The sequence below is a fragment of the Carassius gibelio genome, chromosome A6, assembly GCF_023724105.1.
Source record: "Carassius gibelio isolate Cgi1373 ecotype wild population from Czech Republic chromosome A6, carGib1.2-hapl.c, whole genome shotgun sequence".
Taxonomy (NCBI): Eukaryota; Metazoa; Chordata; class Actinopteri; order Cypriniformes; family Cyprinidae; genus Carassius; species Carassius gibelio.
In genome coordinates this window covers 18,148,470-18,162,238 of record NC_068376.1, presented here as the reverse complement: position 1 = coordinate 18,162,238, position 13,769 = coordinate 18,148,470, and the positions used below count along the sequence as shown (strand labels likewise).

Here is a 13,769-nt window from a genome sequence, read left to right as displayed (position 1 = left end):
ATTTAATTAGTGGTCCAGGACCGAAGTTGATCATTTGATAGCATGTGATGCATCATGTAATATTTTACTAGGGAACATTATTTGTAAAAATAAAATGGAAATACTGTTATGATTTTTTATAGAATGTACAATATAAAATTTTAATATATAAATTATAATAATTTAAATAATTAGACATTTTTTATGATTATTAAATCAAAATTCTATAAATTTTTAGTTTGGGAATTTTGGACCATTTCTGAAAGGATTATCTTACCCAAATGGTCTGACATTCTTAATCCATCAACAAATACATATATTTATTTTCAGATGAAACGTCAAAATTACACTAAAATTACACAAGAACACTGCCTTTAAAAATATATGTGCTGAAATGAGATTTGTTGGCCTAGAAGACAATTACTCCTATTTCACCCTTAAACGTTTTGAGTCAATTTATTAATAGTAGCCTACAGTTCTAAAGTATGCCATGTCAAGCCTGAGTTGTTTATAACTTAATACATATATAAGGCAGAAAATTTAAATTCTGCTCCCAGTTAACAAGATTTGAATTGGCTTGCTGTATTCTTCTAAACACTACCTTCAGATATTGAAGGTGCTTTAGTAAACCTGAAAGTGCACTGCAGGGGCTCTCTGAGTTTATATCATTACCATTTAACATGTCACAGAAGAACAAAAGAAAATGAGGAAGAAAGCTTTTATACAAAAACCTGACCTTTAAATTGTTCTTCCTTGGTTTTGTGAATGGCAATGGTGTCTGCACTGCAGTAGCGTGTAGCTCATTATCAAGATTACTTGTGCTGTACAATAAAATATAGCCCAAAGAGACTCATGGAATGGACATTTATTCCACATAACAATGGTTTGGTGAGTCAGATGTATGACGATGGCTTTAGGCGCAAAGCCAGTTGAAGCAACACTTTACCAACCACAACCAGCATCAGTGCAAGGACATCTGTATGACTGCTGATTGCAAGGAACTCTGTCTTTTCCTTCAGCAAGGAAACTCAATGTGAACTGGAATGTCTGATGGTCAGATCTTGAATGTTTGACAACAAAATTTGTTCAGCTTACTTGCATTAAATTGAATAGATCTGTTCAAATCAGAAAGACATTTCTATATTCACATATATAATATGGCTGTGTCACAACCATTTTTTTGTTTTACAGTGTACAGTTGTACACTTAACACCCCATCGGTGAGGCCAAAATACCTGTACTTATTGATACCAAACCACAAATGTGTTTCCTTGAACTCATAGGATGTGATTTAGAATTGTCACATGAAATAGAAGATAATTAGAATAATTTGCATTTAAACAAAAAACAATAAATATTGTGTGTGAAAAACATTCGCCAAACTGCTTTTTCTCGAAGTGAAGCAGTTTGAGAAACACGTTTTTTTCTAACAAAAAATAAAAAAGAGAATTCTGTTGTGACAAAGAGTTTGCAAGATTTTACATGTTGCCAGTCAATGGCATCAAGTGACTTTATGAGTGAGTCATTGATTCATTCATTCATTTTTTTTTTTTTTTTTTAGGAAAGATACAGTACAATGGACTCCCTTTTTCCCAATATGCCATCTTCCCTACTGTGAAAAGTACACAAATGACTACGAGATTCTGAAGTGCATCAGATTTACACTCTAATATCCCATGAAGCCAGCAGAGTTTATTTGTGAGTGGCATTAAAGCACCACAACTGACATAAGTCAATGACTACATGGTGGATGTAGTGCTTCTGGATTTCATTCATACTACACACATTCATTTTGGAAGCAGCTATATCTATTGTGAGTAGGGGTGTAACGATTCATTCGTTTTCGCGATGCATCGATTACAAACCCTAACGATTAATATGCATCGATTTTGAAACATGATTTTTGAATCGTGAATCGCCGATCACGGACAGTAATTGATTTAAAACGCCAAGAATCAAATAAATCGCAATTTCTATAGCGATTCAATGCTTTCAAAATATATACACATTAAATTACTACAAGCACAAATTAATGTAGGCCCTGGACCATGTTTGTGAATCGTGCCTCTTATCTCTCCTTCACGCACTCCACTGTTACCTGAGACTGTCACAGGATTGGGCTCGCGCTCCATTCGTCTCTGACGCAGCTGATGTGTGATCTCTCCTTAGGACTCATGGCCAGTAATACTAAAGGGAAGTAGTTTTTCAGTGGCTCTCTGCAGCTTACTGACGACATTACCTGAGCAGTCGAAAGCTCTGTATTTATTGCATGGACAGAGCAGAAATGTAAGTGTCTAAAGCACACACACAGTTCAACTGAATGATGCATGTTTTTTTTAACAATGCTGATGAACCGAATGTACGAAGGAATCTGTTAAAATTGCCACAGCATTAACAATGACCTTGAAATAAGCGCAAGGTTTATCTGATAATTGACATCTGGCACGTTTTCTCTCAGAAACATCATTCGCTGATGGAGAGGAAAAGTTAAATAGCTACTATAGTATTTTATTCTGTGAATATGAGATAAAGAATTTTCACACTGAAAGAGAATTGTTGTCGCTGTTATAGACTTGCCAGGCTTTATCTGCAGCTATAAACTGAGATAAAAGCAGAATGTACTGATGAAACGTTAAGAAAAAACCCCACAATAAATGAATAAAATGTATAGATGATGCACTGCTAATTGACATATAATTTATTACAGTACAGAAACTATAAAGTATATTTTATATCTTATTCTGTGCAGAAAATTTAAATAATTGTTAATTAAATGTAGTATATAAAACAATCATGAAATTGCCATTAGGAAAAAAATACTGATTACAAATTATTGTATATTGTCCAGCAGTGTATCTGTCACACACCTGGACTCATTTAGCTTGTTTTTGCCCGTGACCCAGTTTCTGTCTTCCGTGTTTAGTTTGATTAGTTCCCAGGTGTCTATTATCTTCCTCATGTGTTCCATGTCCCTGTTAATTTAATGATTCCATCCACCTGTGTTTCCCCAATTATCTGTTGTACATAAGCCTTGTCCTTCAGTTCTGTTTTGTCGGGTCTTCTCACTTGCAGCTCACTTGTGCTCACTTGCTACTTACGTGTGTCTACCTCTGTGCCTACCTCTGTGCTCTATGTTGGATATCCCCTGTGTTGGATATATTAAAAGCCTTATTCTGTTTATCCTCGACTCCGTATTCCTTCAGGCAGCGTAAAACCGTGACAGAAGACCCGACCTCTAAAGAAGAAAATAGAAAACTGCGTGTTTTTCCCCTCCGTTTTGTTTTTGTGTTTTCAAAGTCTTTTTGTTTCGTAGTGTTCTATGGATCCCCTCTATCGTCCCGAATTCCTCATCCTTCTGCTGAAGCAGGAAGGACGCTCTCTCGAGGACCACACCAGATGGTTTCTCCTATTAGCTAATGCCACCAGCTACCCGGACGGCGCGCTCTGCACCTTCTACAACACCAGCCTGAACTCCAAGTGCAGAGCGTTGTCGTCCGAAGATGGTCCTCGGGAGGATTTCGCCGCATACGTGGAGTGGACTCTGGCGAGAAATGGCTCCTCTTTCACCGTCAGCCCCATAGAGGATCTCGCCAGTCCCACTCCCTACCCAGAGACCAGCCAGCCACCAACTCGCCGCACGGAGCCAGAGCCCACCGCAGCCGCAGAGCCCGAGCCATCCATTGACAGGGAACAGGATCTCGAGAGCGCGACTGACCAGGTGTGTGAGCCGGCAACACCGTGCATCGTGGGAGTCCTCGTGGAGATCGAGGGCGTGGAGGAAAGCCCTGCCCACACTCCTGCGACTGAGGGTGAGCTGTATGCAGTCTCTGAAGATCATATGGAGCAAGTTCTGGATCTGATGGACTGGTCTATGGAGGTAATCCCTAATTTTCCTGTTTCCCCGCTGGTTCCGTCCAGCCCTGATTCCCCTGTATACCCTCTCAGTCTCCCACTCCTACCTCCTCCAGTCATTTCCTCTGCTCCATTTACGCTGGTTCCGCCCAGCCCGGAGTTTTCTGTTTCTCCGCTGGTTACGCCCAGCCCTGAGTTTTCTGTTTCTCCGCTGGTTCCGCCCAGCCCTGAGTTTCCTGTATCTCCGCTGGCTCCGCCCAGCTCTGAATCTTCTGTTTCTCCGCTGGTTCCGCCCAGCTCTGAATCTTCTGTGTCTCCGCTGGTTCCGCCCAGCTCTGAATCTTCTGTGTCTCCGCTGGTTCCGCCCAGCTCTGAATCTTCTGTGTCTCCGCTGGTTCCGCCCAGCTCTGAATCTTCTGTGTCTCCGCTGGTTCCGCCCAGCTCTGAATCTTCTGTGTCTCCGCTGGTTCCGCCCAGCCCTGAATCTTCTGTGTCTCCGCTGGTTCCGCCCAGCTCTGAATCTTCTGTGTCTCCGCTGGTTCCGCCCAGCCATGATTTTTCTGTTTCACCACTGGTTCCACCCAGCCCTGAATCTTCTGTGTCTCCTGTATTCCCTCCCAGCCTCCCTCTCCCGCCTCCTCCCAAACCTGCTGGTCCCTCTACTCTTTCGCTGGTTCCGTCCAGTCCTGATCCTCCTGTCCTTCCTCCCATCCTTCTCCTCCTCCTAGACCAGCCAGTTCCTCGCCATCCCTGCTGGTGCCAGTCAGTCCTGCAGCTCACCCTCAGTCCGCACCATCGGGGCGCGGTGGTTCGCCGCTGGACTGCCAGTCTCCAGCTCCGCCTTGGCGTGTTAAGGCCCTGTCTCCGCCTCCAACCTCCAAGCCCTGGACTCCTCCTCGGTCCTTCGACCCAGCGGCTCCGCCTTGGCTCTTAGCTCCCTCGTCTCCACCGTGGCCTGTCATCCCACCTGCTCCACCGGGCTCCCTCGTCCCTCCGGCTCCACCTTGGTCAGTCGTCGACCATCCGCCGCCTCGGGACTCCTCTCCTCTGGTTCCACCTCGTCACTCCATCCCTCCGGCTCTGTCAGGCTCCTCCTTCCCTCCGGTTCCACCTCCATCCTCGGTCACTCCGGCTCCACAGCGGTCTGCCGGGACCCCGCCTCCACCTTGGTCGCCTGAGCCTTCAGCTCCACCTAGGCCCTCCGGATCCTCGTCGTCACCCTGGCTCTGCGGCTGTGCTGCTCCATCTTGGGCTCCTCACCCACCGGTGCAGTCTCCGCCTGTCGGCCCCCTGGTGTCGTCGACCCTTCCTTCACCATGGCTCCTCCCGCCGTCGACCCCACCTTGGATCTCCGTCCTGGCTGGTCTCTGGTGGACCATCTGGCTCCTCCTGCTCCTGTCTCCTCCCTGGCTCCTTCCTCCGTCGTCTCCTCCTTGGCTCCTCCTTCTGTGGTCCCTGTCTGCCGGCCCCCTCCTGGGAGTCCGTCCTCCACCGGAACCTCCTCCCAGGTTCCCACCCATGCCTCCCTCTGTTGTTTCTACGGTGCGAGGACGCACCTACCGGGAGGGGGGAGTACTGTCACACACCTGGACTCATTTAGCTTGTTTTTGCCCGTGACCCAGTTTCTGTCTTCCGTGTTTAGTTTGATTAGTTCCCAGGTGTCTATTATCTTCCTCATGTGTTCCATGTCCCTGTTAATTTAATGATTCCATCCACCTGTGTTTCCCCAATTATCTGTTGTACATAAGCCTTGTCCTTCAGTTCTGTTTTGTCGGGTCTTCTCACTTGCAGCTCACTTGTGCTCACTTGCTACTTACGTGTGTCTACCTCTGTGCCTACCTCTGTGCTCTATGTTGGATATCCCCTGTGTTGGATATATTAAAAGCCTTATTCTGTTTATCCTCGACTCCGTATTCCTTCAGGCAGCGTAAAACCGTGACAGTATCTTATTTCTTACAGCTAATTAAAAGTAATAAAAAATGAAGTTAATTCCTTGTAAAAAAAAAAAAAAAAAAATATATATATATATATTATAATTATGATAATATATACTGTACATACATAAAATGATTGTATTTGACATTTCTGTCACTTCTGATATGAAGTTATGCCCCTAATGTTAGCCTATGCATAATACTCTTAAAGCTCTTTTTTTTTTTTTTAATCTTGGCTTGCATACATTTTTACATATGCAATGTCATGCCATATCATAATTAAACTAGCATCTAACAATGGACAAAAGTTTTTGTTGTTGTTGTTTTTTTAACATATGGTTCTCTAACCATAAAGTTTGCCCTGATTAAGCATTTAATGAATTTATGAGAAGCATTTAAATAATCTTGTGAATGCACTTAAAGAATGCAGAATTGAATCAAAGATTTCAATACAATAATGAAATAAGACTTTACTTAGATTGATCAGTGTCTAATGTAATCAATGATACTTTTCAACCACCATCTCTGAAACTTTCCAGGTGTATAATCTATATCTCTGCATGAATTGATCAGAAATTCTCCCAGATTAGCAGAAGAATGTATTCCATTTCTGTTTAGTCCCTGAAATGCTCTAGATCAGCAGCCGAAAGTACTCCCGAAAGCACAGGGAGAAAATTAAAATCATTAAATGAGTGGGAGTCTGCTGCATATTGAGGGAATAATTCTATGTGCAGCATGACTTACTGTTGCAGCTGCAAATTGGCATAAATGACCACACTGAAGAACTGTTTATATTTATAAAACATGGCATGCAATCTCTCACAGCACTTCACTTTAATACCCTTTGTTAGAGCCAGCTGTGACAGTAAAACACTGTGGATTGGCTTGTTGAGATCACTATTAGGAATGTATGGGGTAATATAAATACACGAGAAGCACCTCTGATAGTATCAAGGCAGTTTTAACTATGTAAGGAGATTGGAACCTCTGCTGATACATCTGTCATAAACATTTAACGGTGGCAGGCATGTGTGATGTATGGCTGTGAATGAGATCCAGGAACTTTGAGCTGCTCTGAGGAGAAACGCCTTGAGAATGGTTTTCTACAGTTGAGGTCATGCAAGGCGGTGCCTCTCTATTTCTTATCTAATAGGGATCTTGAAATTTTTCATACTATGCAATACCTTTTGGTGTCCCAACCATATAAAGTAGATGTAACTCAATGTTTAAATAAGAAAATCATTTTTGTTTTCTTTTATCACAATATCACAAACAAGTAAATAAAAAGAGAAATATTGTTTTGAGTTTTCATATATCTTAAATTTTAAATAAACTGAAAAAATACCTTAAAACTATTTTCACTGCTGGTAAATTTCACAAAAACAGCAAGACATTGAATAAAACATGAAAATGCTAAGCAGAAAGACTGAAATAGTATTTTCTTATAAAACATACTTCTATAATCTTTGTTTTACTTACAACTTAGAATTTTCTTTTTTTTTTTTTACACTGTATTAGCATTTGATGTAACTTGATCAAAGTGATGCAAAGTGTTCCTGTAGCTCAATTTGTAGAGCACTGCATTATCAACTGCAAGGTTGTGGGTTCGATTCCCTGAGAACACTTGATAGGTAAAAATTGATAGCCTGAATGCACTGTAAGTTGCTTTGGATAAAAGTGTCAGCTAAATGCAAAAATTACATTTTAATTTATATTTAACTTTAACTTCATGTAACATTTCAAAATATCATAATTAAATAATGTAATGTCAAAAATTGGCTGATGGCGCAGGCGCCACCTCGACATCACTACATCACCTACACTAATTCTTGCGACCGCGCCATCTGCTCCTCAGATTTCCTGCTGGAAAAATCTTGTCGGCAGCGAGAGAAGCTTGTCAGCAAACGCAGCATCTCGTTTCCTATTCAGCAAACATGGGTTACACGAGTAACCCGAGACATTCTATTTCATATATTCACTTAACGCTGAATAGCTATGATGTAAAAGAAACAATATACCACACCCGCCAAGCTAAGTGCTGCCATATCTGGCCCAGTGCAAAATACACCAGGGTAACCTAAAATGGCTGGTTCAAGCGGAAGAATCTGAGAACCAAACCCTTATTGGAAGGATTTGCACCATTGGCTAGAGAGGTCCACATAGGTTAAAGCCTCTTGTTCTCAACAGAAGCAAGAGGAGGAGGACAGAAGGAGTGAAGTATAACCACCGGGGAATGAAATGACGTGGACAAGACCTTGGGGACATAGCCGGGTCTGGTCCATAGGAATACCTTAACAAGGCCTGGAGCAATGCATGACTTACTAACAGAGAGAGCCTGCAAATCTCATATGTTTGATAGAATCCAGCGTCAACAGGAACGTCACCTTAAGGATCAGAATTTATTCAGGAGCTGACACCAAAGGCTCAAATGGCAACTCAAATAAGCGCTCCATGACATGTAGGACTTTCCGATGAGAGCCGAAGTGTTCCTAAAAAGCTTAGTTGGGAGGGGAGCACAGGACTTCCATGAGGGGGCTGTAGATGGTGACAAGGCTGTGGCCAGCATGTCCTCAATCCCCAGAATAGGGGCATAACCCTGCTTTACTAAACCAGCTTAGGTGGAGTTGGTGAAGGCAGGGACCACAACGTTAGTTAGCAAGCAGAGAAAGACTGTTTCCAAAATCTGGAGATTTTGTGATGCAGATCACTGAAAAACAGCAGCTTTCTTCATGCAGGACAAGAATTAGGACTGCTCAAAAAGCACTTGTCAAGCTTAGAGGACTGGGACTTACATGGTTCATTCAGCCTACCACTCAGTATTAAAGCTTTTCGGTAACACGCGTTAACACGCCCACTAGCTCAGTATAGACCAGTTTGCTCAAACTCTATTGCCTTGAGCTCCACATCCGAACCCCAGGCCTCGGATTCACGGAGGGTCTCAGCAGCCTCCTGAGCAGTAAAATTATAAAATATATAATATATAATTGGAGGCTGTGAGACCCCAGACTTAAGAAAGGTAATACAATATTGTGATGGCCTGGATTTAAACCACATATACATATATATATATATATATATTCATCTTTGCAGTTGATCAAATAATATAAAATAGAATTGACATAGGAAAATGTGATGTCTTAATCTGTGTGATTTTTGTCTAATAGAATCCTTTTTAATTAATTTTAATTAAATTTAAATAAAGCTGCAGTCGGTAACTTTTGACGATCTAGCAGTTAATAAACAGAACTGCTTGCGTCTTGCGGAAGAACATTGTAGCCGGAGCTACTTCTCTCTGTTTATGTCTATGAAGAATCACAAAGGTACTGGGTTACTCCGCCGCGGTACCCCCGAAGCAATCTAAAATAGTCTGAATATGAACACTTATTATAGGTGCACCCTAGTGATTCAGGACAAGCTAAAAATACGGTTTGGAAAATGGATTCGAAAATGGTGTACTCGCTTATTATATACATTTTTCTACATTTTGAACACAAACAAAGTTGCAAACCGCAGCTCTGATTGGTTGTTTCTTAACGGGAGCGATGTATTTTCTGCAAATGGCAATAGGACCACTGGGAGGAGCCAGAGGAGCTTGATTTTTTTCACAGATTATCTCATATTCTACTGTCAGGACATAATGACAGGTTTAACAAATATGTAAAAAATATATTTTTACAAAAGTTACCTACTGCAGCTTTAAATGTATTGTTCATTCCAAATTTGTTGTTGTTCCCGTTGTTGTGAAAATGTGTATAGTTTTGTTTCCCCTTGTTTTGTTTCATGGTGCTGGCCACCTCCTATAAATTCAGTGTATGTTTTGTCTAGTGAGGTTGTTATTTATTGTATCCTGGTAAAGGTGGTGTGGAATGTTGTCCTCTGTTAGTTTGAGAGGATCATGCCCAGTTATGTCCTTTGTGAATCTCCTGCGATGTAATCCACATGGAATACCATTTTTGGTATTTTTCCTCTCTAATGAAGTTTGATCACTTTTATCTTGCGTAAACAAGAATGAATAAACCTGTCACAATTGAAGACCACTTTGCTCCCTGTTTTGTGGCTATGGACAAATTTTTTTGTTGTGATCTGCTCAGGCTCATGATGGATCTTTCACAAGTATGTATACTGCATTACATTACAGAACAGTTGAAGTTTTTTAGAATACAAATTTTAAATACAAATTTTATCTCACTTCTCATTAGTATTTTAGTATCTGTCTGATGCAATGTTAAAAATTTCTGAGCTATTAAAATGACTTTGGGATGTCCTAAGCCACAAACAAAACACTTAACTTTAGCAACACTTACACTTTATATCAGTCTAGTAAGTAGTAAAAGTTCGTCTGCACACACAAGTGTTTTTGGTCTCCATTAATAGCATTATGTTCTCTGGAGAGATGTCTCTCAGGTCACGTACACACAATGGCACTAGACCACTAAGACACAATCACAGGGTAGAGTGAATGAATTGAGCACTTCTCATTTTTAAGAATGACGACATTGTGATTCAGAGAAAGAGATAACTTTTCTTATCTCTAATGGCAGAGCCACGCTAGATTAGACCATCAGGGAATACATTTTATCGAAAAAAGATGGTTGTAAAGTTTTAAGGTGTAAACTGTGTGAGGTTTTTTTAATAGAACAAGATTTTGCAAGGATGCAGAATTTCATATTTATAAAACTAATGCCAAAGTCACTATACCAGACTAGAATTTGAAATGTAGAGGTGCATGGTGTTTTATTTAAGAATGACTGTTCAAACTGCTAGTGGCTAGATCAGATACTTACTGCACAGCATGTGTGAGACTTTAGCAATGGATTATTTGCCATTGACTATGTTTTTATGAGGGTGGTCCATATCTGTATTCGAATTTGGATGTACAGTAAAGCAGTAGAATAACAATTAATTATTCATTAGAATTAGTCATTTGAAATGTTTTATTACATCTTTAATTCATTTGTTAAAACCAGCTTTAAATGTTGGCTTGACAAATCCTTCTTTGAATGTTTTGGGGGGAAAAGTTAAAAAAGCCTGCAAGGCCTTAAGCCGGGCTCAGACTATAAGAGTTTTAAAATCATAACCAATCGAAACCAAATCTGGTTGTAGCACACACATATTTAGAATCTTTGCAGATGTTTTCCCCCTAAAATTTTAAACATGCACACACTACAATATTTGGAAATCATGACACATCACACATGACAAGATATTCTCAAGATCATGTCGAAGGGGGTGCCTCACGGATTTCATGCAGCAGATCATCATTGCCATTTCAACAACTGTTTATATATGTTACCTAGCATGCTTAGCAGCTTTCTACACTCCTTATGGTTGTAGTATGCTTTCGACACATTATACAGACAGTCGTGCTATTGCAAAACTTCCACAAGCAGTATCCTCCATCTCCACTATCCAGCTGGCCCGTACAGCTGCTTGTTTTGAGGGGTACGCATTGGCTACTGTGATATTACTGAAGTAATCATAGTCGTCATCATTCCGATTTAAAATCCTAAATATCAAACATGTTTGATATGATCAGGGAGGCCCCGATTTGTGTGCAAGCAGATCGGGAGGTTCAAGTTTCGATCTGTTAATGCTTCACATTGCAGACAAAAAAAAAAGACAAAATGTAAAAAAAAAAAGAAGAGAAAAAAAGATAAAACACTAGGTCAAATTGTTTAGACAGATATTTTGCCATTGATTATGTTCTAATTAAGGCAGCCAATATCTACGTTTTAATTTTGAATTTAAATAAGTATATGAAAGAATAATTGTAACAATAAAACTTTCGTAATCATCGGGAAGAAGGAGGCAAGAACCAACGGACAATCAACTGAAACTTTAATAATCAAAAATAAACACAAAACAGCGCAACAGCCCCTCGCGGACGACTTTTGCGCACAAATAAAAAGCAAACACAAAATAAAGTCCAGGCCTGGTCCTCTCTCCTCGCTCTTGTTTTATATCCTTCCATCTCCTCCGTGGGACTCGAGACCAGCCTCGCTCTAATTCCCACGTCTCTCGGCCCTGCCCCACTCGTCACAATAATTGAACTGAAATGTAATTTAATTTATGCATTTGGCAGATGCTTTTTATCCAAAGCAACTTACAGTGCTTTCAGGCTATCAATTTTTACCCATCATGTATTCCCGGGGAATCGAACCCCCAACATTGCGTTTGATAAGGCAATGCTCTACCAACTGAGCTACAGGAACACTATGAAAGTGTATCAAATCTACAATCAAAATGTAGAAATTAAAATGCCTTGACAAATCTTTGGTTTGAAAAATTGTTTAAAACTTTACAGAAATAACAATCAGTGGATAGAGAGATTTTAGCAATGTATAGTCATTGATTACATTTTTATGAGGGCACACTGTATCTGTAAATTAAAATTTGAATGTAAATAAGTATAATCAAAATTAAATTTTAAATGTAGTCATTTTTACTGTTTTTCTATTTAGAATTGAATTATTATTTGTCATTTCTAAGTAAAAAGCTAAATTTATTGACTTTTTGTAATTTGACAGACTTTAGTAATGGATGTTTCACTATTGATATGTTTGTTAATTGGTAACACCTATTATTTGCTTATTAGCATGCATATTACTAGATTGTTAGCCATGTATTAGTGCTAATTAAAAAAAATATTAATGCCTTATTCTACATGACCTTATTCTACATCCCTAATCCAACCTAATACCTAAAAATAACAACTACCTTACTAACAATTAATAAGCAGCAAATTAAAAATTTATTGAGAGAAATGTCGTAGTTAATAGTTAACAAGTGTTACTTATTCTAAAGTGTTACCTTATGTTTTTATGAGGGCACACCATTTAAATAAGCATAATTAAAATTAGTTGAATTTTGAATTGTTACTGTATTTTTCTTTTTTTCTTTTTTTTTTGAGTGGAGTTAGTACTTTAAATGTTGGCTTGACAAAGCCTTGTTCTGAAAAAAATGTGTCAAAAGCCTTGAGAGTTGAATCTTTATAGGCCTTATGGACAGAAATAACAATATATGGATAGAAACTTTTGTCCATACTTTTGGCTTTGTTATTAATATATTTTAGAGGTTAATGTAAGTTGTAAGTTAACGTAATTTCTCTGGACATTGCATTCACTCGAGCTTGCGTATTCAATTGAATCCATTATATAACTTGGCCTTGGAGTAATAAGATGCCGTCTTCCCTGTTCAGACTGGCCATACATCTCTGTCTCTGTAGCACAGATAAAAGCAGTTGACGACAGCCGCCCTATCACTCACATGACTGAGGTGGCCTCTGTGTGATATCGCACTTCATCACGCAGAGTAAAACTGAGGATGATGTGAGAAAGAATGCATTGATGTTCCATGCAGCTGTTTTCATCTGTGGCTTCAGGCAGTGTTTCATTTTGCTTTCAGTGTGATCATATCAATCTTATAGCATACAAATCATTGAGACTTCAAGCACCGTAGTAGGAATAATAATATCTAAATATTCTGTGCTGACACAAGACATTGTTGATTTCACTGTTGTAGGGGAAAGACTCTAGGGCTGCAGATAAGACCGTTGCCATGGTCCTGAAGGAGATACCCAATAAGGCGTCCTCCGAAGGCAAGCCCCTCCTCACGATGACAAACAAGGTGGGCTACTACTGCAGCTATGGCTAGAGTGAAACAGCACATCCGTTCTTGCTGCATGGTGATGATAGCTAATGGAAAAACCTGTCTAACCTCCAACTTTTAGCATAACGAAAATTAAAATCACAGTGGGTCTCTGCCATCACAAATTTCTAACAGCACAACAGCTAACACAGGCTTTTTTATTTCATTCAGGGTTACTCTGTGGGGTAGAAAACAGAAATAGAATGGGGACAATAGAAATGAGCATTTCAGATCAACACATAGGACACACATGGATTTAAATCTTAGCTTTATGTTAAGCTATGGTGCAGGATTTGTTGCCACGATCATAAAATATATCACATATTCAAGCTTTAAAAATATCAAAACTCTTTAACA

The 13,769-nt window shown here is 39.9% G+C and overlaps 1 protein-coding gene across 1 annotated transcript in view; it reads left to right on the top strand.

Annotated features, from left to right (window-relative positions):
- Positions 1–13,769, top strand: part of LOC128015595 (PEX5-related protein) — a 79,941-nt gene that overhangs the window by 29,072 nt on the left and 37,100 nt on the right. Inside the window, exon 2 of the mRNA XM_052599544.1 lies at positions 13,287–13,391. Coding sequence (XP_052455504.1) covers positions 13,287–13,391 — 105 coding nt within the window. The remainder of the gene's footprint in view (positions 1–13,286; positions 13,392–13,769) is intronic.